This window comes from Populus trichocarpa, chromosome 14, assembly GCF_000002775.5.
Source record: "Populus trichocarpa isolate Nisqually-1 chromosome 14, P.trichocarpa_v4.1, whole genome shotgun sequence".
Taxonomy (NCBI): domain Eukaryota; kingdom Viridiplantae; phylum Streptophyta; class Magnoliopsida; order Malpighiales; family Salicaceae; genus Populus; species Populus trichocarpa.
The window spans coordinates 3,182,038-3,196,719 of NC_037298.2; the positions used below are offsets into that span (position 1 = coordinate 3,182,038).

The 14,682-nt window shown below is 38.4% G+C and overlaps 3 protein-coding genes and 1 pseudogene across 4 annotated transcripts; 3 read left to right on the forward strand and 1 right to left on the reverse strand.

Annotated features, from left to right (window-relative positions):
- Nucleotides 1–375: 375 nt before the first annotated feature.
- Nucleotides 376–3,809, forward strand: LOC18105076 (RGG repeats nuclear RNA binding protein A). Of its 2 annotated transcripts, none has more exons than XM_006375093.3 (8): nucleotides 376–540; nucleotides 635–942; nucleotides 1,212–1,527; nucleotides 1,630–1,695; nucleotides 1,867–1,996; nucleotides 2,477–2,632; nucleotides 2,731–2,787; nucleotides 3,271–3,809. In XM_006375093.3, exons 2-8 carry the CDS (start codon nucleotides 756–758, stop codon nucleotides 3,478–3,480), a joined length of 1,122 nt encoding a protein of 373 aa, XP_006375155.1. In that variant the 5' UTR covers nucleotides 376–540; nucleotides 635–755; the 3' UTR covers nucleotides 3,481–3,809. The 2 variants fall into 2 exon arrangements, with proteins under 2 accessions (XP_006375155.1, XP_024441047.1); XM_024585279.2 differs by having other exon boundaries at nucleotides 404–544.
- A 1,655-nt stretch (nucleotides 3,810–5,464) lies between these two features.
- On the reverse strand, nucleotides 5,465–8,736 carry LOC18105077 (ras-related protein RABD2a). The gene is made up of 8 exons (XM_006375095.3): nucleotides 8,556–8,736; nucleotides 7,551–7,623; nucleotides 7,246–7,293; nucleotides 7,103–7,150; nucleotides 6,875–6,946; nucleotides 6,626–6,781; nucleotides 6,375–6,478; nucleotides 5,465–5,789 (listed from the first exon to the last, which is right to left on the reverse strand). The coding sequence occupies exons 1-8, from the start codon at nucleotides 8,567–8,569 to the stop codon at nucleotides 5,693–5,695; spliced, it is 612 nt and encodes a 203-aa protein (XP_006375157.1). The 5' UTR covers nucleotides 8,570–8,736; the 3' UTR covers nucleotides 5,465–5,692.
- A 296-nt stretch (nucleotides 8,737–9,032) lies between these two features.
- On the forward strand, nucleotides 9,033–10,984 carry LOC18105078 (DNA (cytosine-5)-methyltransferase DRM2-like; annotated as a pseudogene).
- Nucleotides 10,985–13,491: 2,507 nt separating this feature from the next.
- LOC18105079 (uclacyanin-3) lies at nucleotides 13,492–14,548 on the forward strand. The gene is made up of 2 exons (XM_006375097.3): nucleotides 13,492–13,828; nucleotides 13,978–14,548. Exons 1-2 carry the CDS (start codon nucleotides 13,666–13,668, stop codon nucleotides 14,391–14,393), a joined length of 579 nt encoding a protein of 192 aa, XP_006375159.3. The 5' UTR covers nucleotides 13,492–13,665; the 3' UTR covers nucleotides 14,394–14,548.
- Nucleotides 14,549–14,682: the final 134 nt, after the last annotated feature.

The window sequence follows — 14,682 nt, forward strand, 5'->3', positions numbered from 1 at the left end:
AAATGACCGGTCATTCTAACCCCACGTGTCAAAACAAATCAATCATCCGTTACATATAAAAGAATAAATTTACTGGATAAAAATCATTAAGCTATGAACTACAGTCAATTAAATGTATGCGAGTCCCCCCCCCCCCCCTCTCTATATTTTTTTAATTAAAATAAACTTATTTATTTATTTATAACAAATAAATATATAAATTTACTATAGATTTTATTTTTTAATTTGTGAGCAAAATCCTATCTCTACTACCAGCAAAAACTGTGGGCGAAGACATCATCCTTGGCTTGATTCTGAAAAACGACAAGTCCAAAACTTGATAAACCTATAGAATAAAGAAACCTCGCTCTCACTAGCAGTGGTCGGTCACTCCACCCTTTCTTATCTCGAAAATGGCATAGCCGTAAATATATCCAATAACCAGCACCTAAAGAGAAACGCTCCCTCTTTAATATCAACGACAAAATAAAAATAGAAAAGAAAATCACTACACTACTCTAAACAGCAGCAGCAAGTCTCCAACAACATTAACATCTCATAGTAGGTCTCCCTCTCTCCATCTCGCTGTCTCTCTTGCGGCTAGGGTTTTTCTTTTCCTCTCTCTCTAACTTTATTGAGTTCTTTATTCTTTCAGATCTAGATTCATGATAAAACAAGAAACGATAAATATGGAGGTCTTGTTACCTTAGGGTTTCGTGGAGGTGTTTTTGGTGGCGTGTTAGTTTGATTGTTGCTGAGGTTTTTGTTTATCGGAAATGGCGATGATCAATCCTTTTGATTTATTGGTTGATGACGCCGAGGATCCATCTCTCATCGCTGCTCTAAAGCCGGTGGTTTCTCCTCCCGCCGCAGCGGCTGCTAAGAAAGGTCCAGCTCAGACTCAACCTAAACCCGCTCCTGCTGCTAAGCTCCCTTCCAAGCCTCTTCCTCCTTCACAGGCTGGTCAGTTATTATTATTTTTGTTCATCTTGTTGTTTGTGTGTGGATTTAGTGTTTTTTTTTTGTGAAAATTTGTGATTTTTTAATTATCGTGAAGAAGTTTTTTTTATTTGCTATTTTGTAGAATGAGCTAAATTAATGTATTAAAAATGTATGCTTGATGACTTTCTTAGCATGTTTTCATTTTTTGTGGCCGTGTGGTTTCAAAATATGGTGTCTTCGTATCCGTGTGTGTGAATGTGCTAAATTTTTTTCTGTTTATATTTATGTAGTGAGGGAAGCGAAGACTGAAGGTGGGAGAGGAGGAGGCCGAGGTGGTGGTGGAGGAAGAGGATATGGGCGTGGTCGTGGGGGATATAATAGGGATTTCAACAACAATGAGAGTTCATTCGGTAACTCTGGAGCACCAACTGTTCAAGGTGCTGCTGAAGATGGAGATACTGCAAAGACCTTTGAATCACGTGGATATGGTGGACCTCGTGGTGGTGGTTTCCGTGGTGGCCGTCGTGGGGGTTTTGGTAATGAAGAAGTTGGTGAAGGAGAGCGTCCTCGTCGAACTAATGAACGTTGGAGTGGGACTGGACGTGGGTGGGTAATTTTTTATGATAGTTTGTATTTGTTTGTCATATTTTTATCATTTATAATATGCCATGTGTTCATGAATCTAAGTTGACTTCTGTATACATGTAGAAATGAGATGAAGCGTGAAGGCTCTGGTCGTGGGAACTGGGGAACTCCGACTGATGAGCTTGCCCTGTAAGTTTTATAAAACCAACCAACATTTTATATGTCCTTGTGTGTGTAATCTCCACTGTAAAAGTCTGTTGTATTTCTGTTATACTTGTTGAAGAACTACTCCATTTCAAGAATAGTTGGGCACTGGTATTTTTATTTTATTTTATTTTATTATTGTTATTATTATTTTAGGGTAACTGAGGAAGCTGCCAATGAGGGTGAGAAGAATTTGGGTGATGACAAGCCTGTGGAGGAAGCAGCAGCAGATAGGAAAAAGGAGAACCCTGCTAATGAACCTGAAGAGAAAGAACCAGAGGATAAGGTGAATGCACTCTGTAGTAATTAGATGTTTTGTCTGCCCTCCATATCACCTAGTCGTATTTTGTTTTTTTCTGCTCGGGGGAGAGCTTGCATGACATTCATAGTTTCATTATTGATATCAGAATGTATAGGACGAATGAGTAGAGGCATACAAATATTGACACGTTTGTTATCTGCAAGTTCTGTCCCTTGTCACATTTTTCAATTTAGGTGGTTGGAAATTTTGTAATTGGTTGGACTTGGTGTTACTGTTTCTGATTTATCTAGTCTGAGAGTATTTCGTGATATTAATTCTGGTGTTTGGTGCGAGTGTTGAACTTTTTTGCACAAGAGCTCCAGCTCTAGGGCACTAAATGACTAACTTTTCAATCAAAACCTATTCAGGCTACTACAATTCTAACATTGATCGTTCAATTAGTGTTATAAGAAACTTTTACCATTTTGAAAGGACGACTTATGATACTTTGTTCTTTCTATTCAGGTGATGACTCTTGAAGAGTATGAGAAGGTGCTGGAAGAGAAGAGGAAGGCCCTGCAGGCACTTAAGACAGAAGAAAGAAAGGTCGACACTAAAGAGTTTCAATCCATGCAGCAGCTTTCAAACAAGAAGGAAAACAACGATGTCTTTATTAAATTGGTAGAGACTACTGTGCTCTGTTAAAGCTTTTAAATTCCCATTGGTTTTATACCAATGTCAGTCCTTTGAATATCTTTGCCACTATTTCTATATTCAAGGGTTCTGACAAGGATAAGCGGAAAGAGGCGTATGAGAAAGATGAGAAAGCTAAGAAGGTATTCATGCGTGCCCATGTTTCTTCGCCTTTTTTTCATACGTACTAACATATAAGCTTTGGAGAGCACTTTAACCAATTTGCTTTGTTCTTCAGGGCTATCTTTTGCATTTTTTTTTCTTTCCTTTCTTTCATTTTTATTTGCTGTACCTGTCTGTTATTGTTGTTTCTGCTGATGGATGTGATGATGGCCATCAAATAAGCTGGCCAGCATGTGAATTTGTTGCTTGTATGTTGTAATAGGCACTTCCAGACATTACCTTCCTGTTCTTCTGAGGAATCTAAACAATGGATCGTTTGTCTTCTTGTTTGGACTGCATGGGAGTTGCTATTGATAACCATCTATGAACTGTCTTGAGTGGCATTTTTTTTCCCATGAAAACTGCAATTGTTTTGGTTTTGCCTTTGTTTAATTCACACTTTGCTCACATGATATAATTTGGATTATTGCTAACCATCATCCTAACTGCTGTGATGATCTTAGTCTGTCAGCATTAACGAGTTCTTGAAGCCTGCTGAAGGGGAGAGGTACTATGGCTCAGGCAGTCGGGGTCGTGGCCGTGGCCGTGGAGCAAGAGGTTTTGGCAATAGAGATGGAATGAGCAGCGGTTTTGGCAATAGAGACGGAATGAGCAGCGTGCCAGCCCCTTCCATTGAAGATCCCGGACAATTCCCAACCCTGGGTGGCAAATGAGATGTTCCAGAACCCCTGCTTAGAATCTCTGCGTCTATCCATTTTTGGGTTCTTTTCTTCAATCACGCACAGGAAAATGACTGGAATAACATGGTTTCCTGTATCAAAAGATCTATTTTTATTTTTATGCTTTACTATGTATATTTCAGTTGTTTCTTTGGTTCCCCTGCAGTCTCCTCTTGTTGGTATGCAATCATCTTATTGAGAATTTGGGGAAAGTCGAGACATGTTATTTATGACTAGAAATTGCCACTCAGTTTTGTTTTGAAATAGATGATGAACCCTATTTTTCCAAGAAAAAGTTATCAAGTTCTGCTTCTTTCTGCTAACATCTCCAGTGTTTTGCCACCGAAGCACGCCATATGAGAATATGAAGGTTTCTGGATGCGAAGTGACAAAATAAAAGTGCTTTAGATGCGTGTTTTTTCTTCTATGACTCGGCAAAACGTTGTTTGAGTCAAATAAATTTTATTCATAAATTTGATTTTCATTCAACAAAATAGAGGTTACCTGATTTTAATAAATTAAACTTGTTTCAGCGTTACCATGCCTTGTGTTTTATTCATGTCATGTCTGCGAGGAAGTTGGTCTTGGACCGTTTACGTCTGGAGATTGTTTTTTTATCAAAGAAATATTTTTTTATTTTTTATTTAAAACTTTTTTTTTTGAAAAAAAAGAATTTAAAAAAACGAAGTGAAACTACAAAGAAAAACAGTAATAATAGTGAATGGTCCGTGCTCTGTAGGAATCTACTGGGATACTACTCATTTCAGACGCCTCTTCTTCTTCTCTCTTCATCGTCTTCTTCTTCTCTCCTTCCTTTCTGTAAAAAACACCAACATCCCTATCTTTTTTTCTCCTCTCCTCAACTCTCTCTCTTCTCCTTCACGCGCTGGAATCTATTGGGACAAAATACCCGCTGCCGCTGCCGCTGCCAGTGATTGAATAATTAGTGCACTAGAGAAGTACTGTGTGCCAGCCAATATCTTGAGCTTTGTACTGTCAATTGGGACGCAATACCAGCTGCCATGCGAGTTCATTCGAATGCTTGTCACACCCCAGCACAACGATCTTGATTGGCGATTATGCAGCTTAGGATTCGTCAAAAAAATTAAAAAAAAAATTATGGAACTAAAAACACGAAATGGAAAGCAACCATCGTGGGTCGCGCATACCGAAAAGTTTCTGTATATCTTGTCCCTTGTAGTACGATATCAGGCCCTAACATACCGAACCTTGGTGGGGTTGGGAGGTGGCGGCAGCCTGGTGATACATGGACGGAACATGATGTTGGTCGCTTTTACCGGAGAAATAAATTTACTCTACTATGCTTTTAAGGCTCGTTCAAATTAGAGATAATCATCCTCCCTACACTCGGCCCATTCACACATTGACCGAGAAGAAAACCGATGCAACTCTTACACCCTGCTCATCCTTAACAGAGAGCCCAGGGACGCCATTGATCTCTTAGGTCATATTAACTTTCGGGGCTAGATTGGCATCAATCCGTAACCAAATAGTCAAACAAGGAACCAAGGCATCTGACTCATACTAGCCAGTAGCTACCTCCATATATGAAGTTCACCCACGACAATATTGGGTATTTTCCCAGAGTTGTCCAAGGATACCGTTTCCCTTTCCTTGATGGTGAAAATCACCCCGGATAGAATTTTCCATTCGAAACCTTGCGCAAATTATCAATTATCACGATCTCCAAATATTATATACATGTTCTGCTTCGTCCTACACTCTAGAATCCCTCCTTGTTTTGGACTCGGTTGTTTGAAAAAGGAGTTGGACAACTAGCGTTGAATAAACTTTATCCATCCCAATAGTTGAACTTGCCCAATATAATGGAAAGAAACATATTCATTTATTCATGTGTTCGAACCTCACACTTGAGCGAAAAAACAAGATAACCACAGAACTGAAAACATGCAATAACGAGCTTAGAGGCACGTCTGGTTTTAAAGAGTGGGTCAAATAAGGAACAATCTTGAATATCTATTACTTACTTTGTACAAACCAAATGTGTTTAAAGAACAGACCTTGAAAAAGTTTACATGAACTTAAATGAGGGAAATTGATAATAATGTCGACTTCAAATAGGATTTAAGTGAATGAGAATAAAAGAAAGGCCGAAGGGGTATCTTACAAGTAATGGTTGAGCCAATGGACAAGGCCAAAGAAAATTCATCATACTTCTTTTGGCTCAAGATGAGCAGCAGCCGCCCTTCTGTTCAACAGGCTGTCCTTTGAACTGCACTGTTGAAGGTTTTGCATTGTTCATGGCTGGTTGGCTCGCCATTCTGGATTGATAGGAAGTTTAGAGCATGAGATATGTTACATTAAAGATGCAAGCAAGTGCACAAATAACCAACAGCGATGACCAAATCATGAAATTTCATCTATTCTTGAACATCTTACCACTGATTCTAGACATGACAATTGGCATAATCAAACCTAAAAACAAGGATTGGAAACAAGCACCTAACACGGCATTACCTATCAACCAGAATAACTGGTTCACTGCCTTTTATGGTGGTTTGGATCAAATTGAACATGTTTAGAGCTCATTTAAATCCAATCATCCTGCATTTAATCTCCATTTGTTCATCACACTAGCTTTTGACTTGAAAGGTTTGATAGCCAGATCACAGTTCACACATGCAAATAAGCCATTTATGGACTTGTTCCTAAAGCTAGCAAATCATACTAGTGCAATTACTTCAGTTCAAGCGACATTTGCTACTCAAAAACTTCTTTAATCTGTGTCAAATGCATGAAAAACTTCAGAATAAGCATCTTAATCGTAGACTTGTCTTGCATGACTTCTTTTCTTTTTGGAGAAAAGGCGGGTTCAATGTTAACGTAAGAAGATAACAGAACAGTACCTATCCTTGATTGCAGCAGACATGGCCATGAAAGCTTGTTCCACATTAGTGGCATCTTTTGCACTAGTTTCCATGAAAGGTATACCAATCTCATCAGCAAAAGCCTATAGAGGACAAAAAGGGATGGAGATGAGAGGTGGGAAGAGAAGAAAAAGTTTCAAGTGTAATATCCATAGCTTGATCAGGACGAATACACACATGCCTATACACAGCTTATAACAGTTCACTAGATAAAGAAAAACTAGCTCTACCTTTGCCTGCTCATATGACACAACTTTATTTGAAGTGAGATCAGACTTGTTTCCAACCAGAAGTTTGTTCACATTATCACTAGCATATCGATCAATTTCATTGAGCCACTGCTTGACATTGTTGAAGCTCTCTTGGTCTGTCACATCATAAACAACCTACAAAACCCCCCAGGGAAGAGATACGTTAAAAGAAGAAAACACTAGGTGAAATCAAAGTACAAAGAGGATTGGGAGAACATGATCACCCACTATGATACCATGTGCCCCACGGTAGTAGCTGCTGGTAATCGTTCTAAATCGTTCTTGCCCAGCAGTATCCCACTACATGTCAAACAAAACACAATCAAACAATTAAATAATTCAACGAGAAAACGCCAAGTGCTAAAAATTCAAAGCCCCACACTTTATCAGCAATATATGATTGTGATAGATAAAGAATATGGCAATCTTGATGTCCAGAAAAAACAGAGTACATACAATTTGGAGTTTTATGGTCTTCCCATCTTGCTCCACAGTACGTATTTTCTAGCAAAAGAAGACAAAAATGAAATCAGTAATATGGTACAATAGTTATGACTTTTCCAAGGAGAGTTGTTATGGAATTCCAAGGATTAACTTACAAAGTCAACCCCAATGGTGCTTATATAACTCTCAATATATGAATCATCCTGCATCACATAAATTATGGATTTCTCAAATGTAAGAGATACAACCCCCAAAGAACTCGACAAACTTAACTACATGTGTCTACAGAGAAAATAAAACAATGTGTGGGCATATTAATTTTCCTCCATGGTTGTAGCATTTCGGTTTCTTATGTCCAGTGCATAAACTTTTTATCAGAAAAGAATCACATACATAAAGACTACTAAACCCAATAAACAAACATTTCAAATATTCACTACAAAAACAGTTTTAGACCTACAGCAAATCTCAGAAGGAGACAAGATTTGCCAACACCAGAATCGCCAATGAGAAGGAGCTTGAACAAGTAATCACTGCAAACGAATGAAAAGAGATATTAGAGCTCTATCAAAATGTAGGTTGCAAAAGTAAAATAGTGCTGCAACCAATAGCTCTTGAAAAGAATGAAACACGACAATTAGCCCTGGACCATTCAACTCTTCTTCTTTTCTTCTTTTTTTCTTTTTTAAGCATTGGAGGGGGAGGGGAGTTGAGAATCCGGGATATGGACCCAAAATTCAGAGTGACAATTGACGATAAGAGTGACCCTCCACAGATGCTAGTTTTCATATTTAGAAACTCCTGACATACCTTATAAACTTCAAACGGAAAAACAAAACATTTTTTTGTTCGTCATACAACAGAGAAGTATCAATTCAAAATCCCTCTTGTTACCATTGCCATCATCGCTACAGACAGCATTACAGACTATAGTCAATCAAAAGCATCAAGAGCAATGAAAACAAAAGAAACTCAACCCCATTTCATCTCACACTCCATTGCATACTAAGTTTGGAAAATTCAATTCCAATAATCAGCTCACGCAACATTCGCCACAACTACGAAAACGTGCACGCATCTAAAACATACACACTACAAAATTATCTGCCATAGTTTAATCCTGAATGCTTTAGCGCTTTTCCTTGTCGCCCTAAACCTTCATCAAAGCTCAAACTTATGATTGGAAAAAACACATACAAATTAATCAAGCGACACCCGGCGCGAATCAAACCTATATTCAATCACGTGCTATTAATTAATCTTAGATAATCTTTGCCTGATCAGCCCGATTAGTGGATCATAACACATAAAATTTCATTCAAATCCATGGATCTACAACAAGAGCTCCTGCTTCTAGGTTTTAGAGACCAGGTTTCAGCATCCAATCCAAAAACAGATAATGAGATTAAATCAAAACCCTAGCCTGTGTTTAATGTGATTGATTATTGTTAGAATAGTAACTTACTACTCAGGATTCATGATCAGGTCGTCTTGTATTTTTTCTATAGAAGAGGCTTCCGGATTCCGATTATTCTCCGGCGAGTTAATCACCGTTGAGATGCCTCTTCACAGATTGATCGTCGGTGCATATAAGCGCAAGAAGAATACAACGAACGCGAGCGAGATAATACAATACGAAAGCGAAAACGAGCATTAATAGCATTCGGTTCGACAGTAGGACTAGGTTGGGCTTGAGCTTTCAAATCTTTTAGATTAGTGGGCCCGATTTCAAATTTTGACTGGATTTTAAACGTGCGTAGTTGTTCCATAACCAAGATACAAGATATATGGGCCGCCAATCTTTTAACTAACGGGCCTGATTTCAAAATTTCATTGGATTTTAAACAAGATATACGGACCTTTCGACCCATAAAAAGGGGCTTACACCCGGGCTTGTCGTTCTCTTTTATAGAGAGATCCAAGGTAACATGCCCTGAGTAACATGGAGGAGAGCTTGGTTCTTGCCTACCGTAATGCTAGCGTTAACAAAACCAAAAAAATAAAATAAAAAAATACACCTCCATTGCAAATATAGTTGTGCTACGAAACAAAAAAACAAGCAACAAAAAATTGGCAGTAAACATAAATGACAGACATGTAATGTCGTCTAACATTAGAGGTTATTGTCCGACAAAAATTAGAAAAGAAACTTTTTTATCACTAAACAAACCCTAAGCATATAACTCATATAACTCAAACCTCAATTCATCATAAAATTTTTATTTTAAAAAAAAATTATCCTTGAATTTTTTTTTTTTTTAGTTTAACGTGGGTGTCCGGGTCAGCTTGCGTGCACCTCGACTAATCCAACGGACCTTGAAGTTAACGACCATGTAAGCCTCCAGTGGCCATCATATGAGCAACCACATGCCTCGAACCTGAGACCACAGAGAGAGCAAACCTCTTGATCCCAAGTTTTTACCACTGGGCCATTATCCTTGAATTTTTTTACTAGTTAACTAAGTTGAAATTTATCAGTTCAAATTAAAATAATTTCCACATAATTTAATAAACTATTTTCTGGGTGGCATAACCAAACTGGATCAAAAGACTTGTATACTAGGATATCTATGATTCTGGCTTGCTGTTTAATGCTTCATGCTGTTGCGAAACAGCTTCAGGTGTTGATAATTTTCTTCTTATCTCCATCTAACTATCTGGTTTGCATAAACATGCCTCGTGTGATTATTTCAGTCCTCTTTAATCCACCATGAAGCAGATGTATTAGTCCTAATTGCAGTCCCCCTGCGGTCCTGCCCAAGTAACAGAGTTGACCGATCACATACATGATGCTTGAATGGAGAAGGAACAGGCCCGCCATATTTTTATTATGAAGGCCTTTGCTCCCAAGGGGGTGTGGAGCACAATGTCTCGGTTCTTGTAAGATATTAAGCCAGAGTTTGTTGATTCCCTCCACTTTTGTGCTGCTGCCAGAAAAGGAGTTTATATTCATAACCGATTCCCTTCATTGCCAAGACAACCACTTTCTATACAAGAAGCTTTGCCCTCAACCAGTAAGTGGTGGCCTTCATGGGATCCAAGAACCAAGCTCAATTGCCTTGTCACTGTTATCGGGAGTGCAAAACTCATTGAAAGGATAAAGTTAAGACTTGAAAGATCAAAGATCCATTGGTGAGCCTCCTCGAAGTGACAAACAGTTTGTGCTCCAAGAATGTAGGAAGTTGAATTTGATTTGGATAGGGAAAAACAAAGTACCACCCCTAGAACGATGAATTAGAGATGCTGCTAGGATACCCCCAGGTACCACACAAGAGGAGGTGGAGGGGTTAGTATTACAGAGAGATATAAAGTACTGGGAAACTCATTTCAGGTTTGCACACACTATCTTTTGCATTGTAATCTATGCTCTCCTTGTGTATATATATGAAAATAATGAGACTAACTGAACAATTTTTTTAGGTTGACACAGTTGCTTACCATCTTTCAGTATTGAAAGATGAGTTTCATCATGGGATTAATGTGCTCTCTGTTCTCCGGTATTGGTGGAGCTGAAGTTGCTCTTCATCGACTTGGAATTCCTTTGAAAAATGTGGTATCTGTCGAGATTTCAGTTTCCAAAAGAGATGTTATCCGAAATTGGTGGGAACAGGCAAACCAGAAGGGAAATCTGATTCAGATTACAGACATACAAACAATCAATGGTTCTGATATTGAGACGTGGATCAGGTCATTTGGTGGGTTCGATCTTGTCATTGGTGGCAGCCCTTGCAATAACCTTGCTGGTGGCAATAGAGTGAGCCGAGATCGCCTTGAGGGTCAACATTGTTCTCTCTTTAATCAGTATGTTAGAGTTCTTGGCCTAGTTAGAAATATGATGTCGTGATATGATGCTTACTGAGTTAGCAATGTAGGGTATGACCAATTGGTTTCTGTTTTTTTCTTATTATCAGACCTGCGAGTTCAATGTTAGCATGGATTCTTCTTCTTTTTTCCTTTCATACATGGCACATGAAATACTCAAGTCTGCACTGCTCTCCTTTTGCAACCATGTTTTTGCTGTCATTTATGTTTATAGTCAAGGTTGGCTTTAAGGTTGTAGCAATGAAAATTACGCTGGAAATAGATTGTAATATCATTCATTTGATCTCTTTTGTTTAGGGAGAGAGAAGGCACCTAGTCTTTGGTCCCTTGGCACAGCAGTAAATCAATCCGTGCCCTCACCTCGTAAATTCAAAGAACATATGCACGCTTAAGTTGAAGATGGAAAGAACGTGGGATTGTGCCGACCTTATCTAAGCATGATATTGTTTCTTAATCACCTAAGCACCTCGTCACCATTATGAAGGGAGCATGAAGCTGGGAATGAATGTTGTGGCCGTCAATGAAATCTCAGTGCCTCCCCCACATATCCGGATCCAGGTCAACTTCCTCGTCTTGAATCACTCGTCGCCCAGTTTTAATCACGTTCCCGATCAAGATCATATGCTTTAGCAACAAGGCGAAGATCATGTCCATGGCCATCTATTATAATTTGATTGGCTTAGACCAGGTTTGTGTTACTATTTTTCATGAGAGAGAAGCTCGTCGTCATCTAAGCTTAGATATATCTAGAAACAAATATAGCTGGTGACTCGTAAATATTCCAAAGCCCCTTGTTAAATTATACATAGGCTGTCCCAACATGACAACTCTCAATTCGCCCCTGTTAAGGCCTCCATCATCATAATTGAGAATCAGCATTAGCCCAGGCCCATGAGAAGGCCTTCTATCTCCACATTTCTTAACTCCTAAACTCCCTGTGTTAGGCCCGGTATTACTATGAAGTCGAGGGGATCCTAAAGCTTATTATGATCTGCTTCCAAGTACTGGGTTAATCAATATGATTCTTGATTTAGATTAGATTTTATAAAAAAAAAATAATTTGATATGACTTTATCAAAAAATTAAGTTAGCTTACTATTTAAGTTAAATCTAATAAAAAAAATCATAACTATATATGTTATTTTGTTTTTAAAAAAAGAAAAATTGAACTAAACCATTTAATATATAATCCCAACTTAATTTGTTTATGGGCATATCGAAATAATTTTTTCTTTGATAGAAAACAAATTAAGAGTACCCAGGTGGTATAAGATAAAGAAGATTGTTTATAATTCAAGGGACAATACAGGGGGTGATGTCAAAGTGTGGGTGTATTTTCCTTGTACATGTATTTAAGGAGCGTGACGTGATGATAAAGGGCTTGAGATCTGCAACGCAGGTCTCAAGTTCGAGTCAGGACGTGCACCTCTTGTAAGAGCTTGGGACAGTCGGGATTTTACTCGCTCGCCTGAGCCCACAAAGAACGTTTTCTGGAAGGTGAGGTTTCCTCGAATTCAAAAAAAAAAAGTATCTAATACACCATCAGCTGTCTAACTTCATGATTTTGGGTCTTAAATATAAAATTTAAAACATCTTTGCTCTATCTTGAGTGTGATGAAGCGAACTTACGGTAGACACTAGTAGCGAAGGTTAGAAATAAGAAAATGTGGGGGCAATTAATACAGTCTTATTATCTGGACCAATATGACAAGTTAAATATTATAAAAGGACTAAAGGTGAAATTACTTTAAGAAATTATCAGTCCATAATTTGAGAATATTTTACATGATTAAGCACGATTCTAAAGGGGCAGTTAATCATTGAAAACACACGTATCTTGGTCCACTGATGCGGCTAGTTTTTCTTGCACTACACCCTAATTATGGCGATCTCTTTAGTTTAGAGAAAGAAAATTAAGGCACGGCAATAAGTTTAATTCATGCGTCAAAAACCCACCAACAACTCATAAATTCAGGGTCAACATATGAACACATACTTGCCAACCTAATATATATCTGCATCATGATTTTCTTATCAGTGTAGTTGGTGGCATTTGATAGAATAATGATTAAAAATGAGAGACATTAATTTTTGGAAAGTTGCGTTTTTTTCAGCAGAGGTTATGGCAAACTGGCTTGGCTTGGCTTTCGTCTTACAGTACCCTGCATGGCGTAATTGTTCAGCCATAGCTTTCTTTTATTTCTTTCTTTACTGTTAGATGATTATTATAGATAACTTTGGATTAATTTACACGATTTTAAAAATGCATTTCGTACATTGAATCGATGCATTTAGAAGAATAAATTAATTATACTAGATATCGATCTCGAAGCTTGAATTCAAGAAATTAAGGGAGGGAGAAAAGTATTCTTTTTAGCCACCAAACTAACTTAGTAAACCCTAATTTGAATAGACATAAGTGATAGGAGCCAGACCGTGCAAGCCCTAGGCGAGTGAGCTGTGCAGAAGCTGAATTTATCAAAGCATTAGGTAGACAGAATAGGGTGGGGAGAAGAGTTGTTAATTTTAACCACTATATTCTTTGATTCCAGACAGGGAAGTTGGTTACATGTAACAGGTAATTATATGGGTGTCAGGAGAAGACTCTCTCCTTTCAATAAAATAATTCCTTCCTCATCAACAAATATACCTCTAGCAGCCTATATAAGATAGAAGGTCTTGCCTCACCTTTCAGCTTAGCCACTAATTAACTACTCCTGTATTCTAGCTAGAGATTGTTAAGGCTTTCAGACATGGCCAATATTGCATCTGCTCTCCTAATTCTTGTGCTTGCCGCTCCAGCAGCTTATGCTGCTACAACGTACACTGTTGGTGACTCGTCCGGCTGGAGTACCACGTTCGGAGATTACACCACTTGGGTTAGTGGTAAAACATTCACTGTTGGTGACTCTCTTCGTAAGTTGAATTAAACCTTGTTTATTATGAGTTTTGAGTAGAATATTTAGTGCCTTAATAACATTGCATAAGATCCAGTTTTTCGTTATGATATAAGACAGAGTAATTAATCAATTAACCATCATCTTACAACTTTGGAAAAAATCCAGTGTTCAAGTATAGCTCCACACACACTGTGGCTGAAGTATCGAAAGGCGACTACGATAGTTGCAGCACGAGTAATCTCGGGAAAACCTATACTGATGGAAGCTCAACAGTACCCTTGTCCACGGCTGGTCCAATGTACTTCATTTGTCCCACATCTGGTCACTGTTCCGGCGGCATGAAGCTAGCAATCACCGTTGTCGCAGCCAGTGGCACCCCAAGTACCCCCACCACACCTCCAGTCGACGATGGTTCAACCACTCCACCAACTACATCTGGCTCGCCACCTACAACCCCATCAACCACCGTCACACCACCACCACCATCGAAGAGTAATAATGGAGCCACCAGCATTTTATATAACATGATGCTTGGTGTCTTTCTTGTATTCGGAACAACTGTTGCATTGATGGGCCAGTGAAGAGGCAGTGCATGCCATATTATCGTTGTTAATTAATGTCCTTGTTATCATTGGGTTGAAGCTGGTTTTTTTCAATTTTTATTGGATGAGGGATGTGAAATTTATGTTTATATATATTATGTTATTGAATAATTAATTTTTATTTATAAGCTCCATTATTTGTGTATATATGCAACAAATCATGCATGCATGTTCCTTGTAGCAAAAACCATTTGCTAGATGATTCTGAGGTGATTGAAAATATATGTTTTGCTTGGCATGTATCCCAAGGCCATGTTCTGTTAAATTG

What these genes read in the sequence shown, in the direction of transcription:
- LOC18105076 (XM_006375093.3), top strand. Translation starts at nt 756, where the DNA reads ATGGCGATGATCAATCCTTTTGATTTATTGGTTGATGACGCCGAGGAT. An exon ending in CCGACTGATGAGCTTGCCCT is followed by an intron (nt 1,696 to 1,866) that starts GTAAGTTTTATA and finishes TTATTATTTTAG; the next exon opens with GGTAACTGAGGAAGCTGCCA. An exon ending in AAGATGAGAAAGCTAAGAAG is followed by an intron (nt 2,788 to 3,270) that starts GTATTCATGCGT and finishes TGATGATCTTAG; the next exon opens with TCTGTCAGCATTAACGAGTT.
- LOC18105077 (XM_006375095.3), bottom strand. An exon ending in GTCTCCTTCTGAGATTTGCT is followed by an intron (nt 7,294 to 7,550) that starts GTAGGTCTAAAA and finishes TATGTGATGCAG; the next exon opens with GATGATTCATATATTGAGAG. An exon ending in AGACCATAAAACTCCAAATT is followed by an intron (nt 6,947 to 7,102) that starts GTATGTACTCTG and finishes TTTGACATGTAG; the next exon opens with TGGGATACTGCTGGGCAAGA.
- LOC18105079 (XM_006375097.3), top strand. Translation starts at nt 13,666, where the DNA reads ATGGCCAATATTGCATCTGCTCTCCTAATTCTTGTGCTTGCCGCTCCA. An exon ending in CACTGTTGGTGACTCTCTTC is followed by an intron (nt 13,829 to 13,977) that starts GTAAGTTGAATT and finishes GAAAAAATCCAG; the next exon opens with TGTTCAAGTATAGCTCCACA.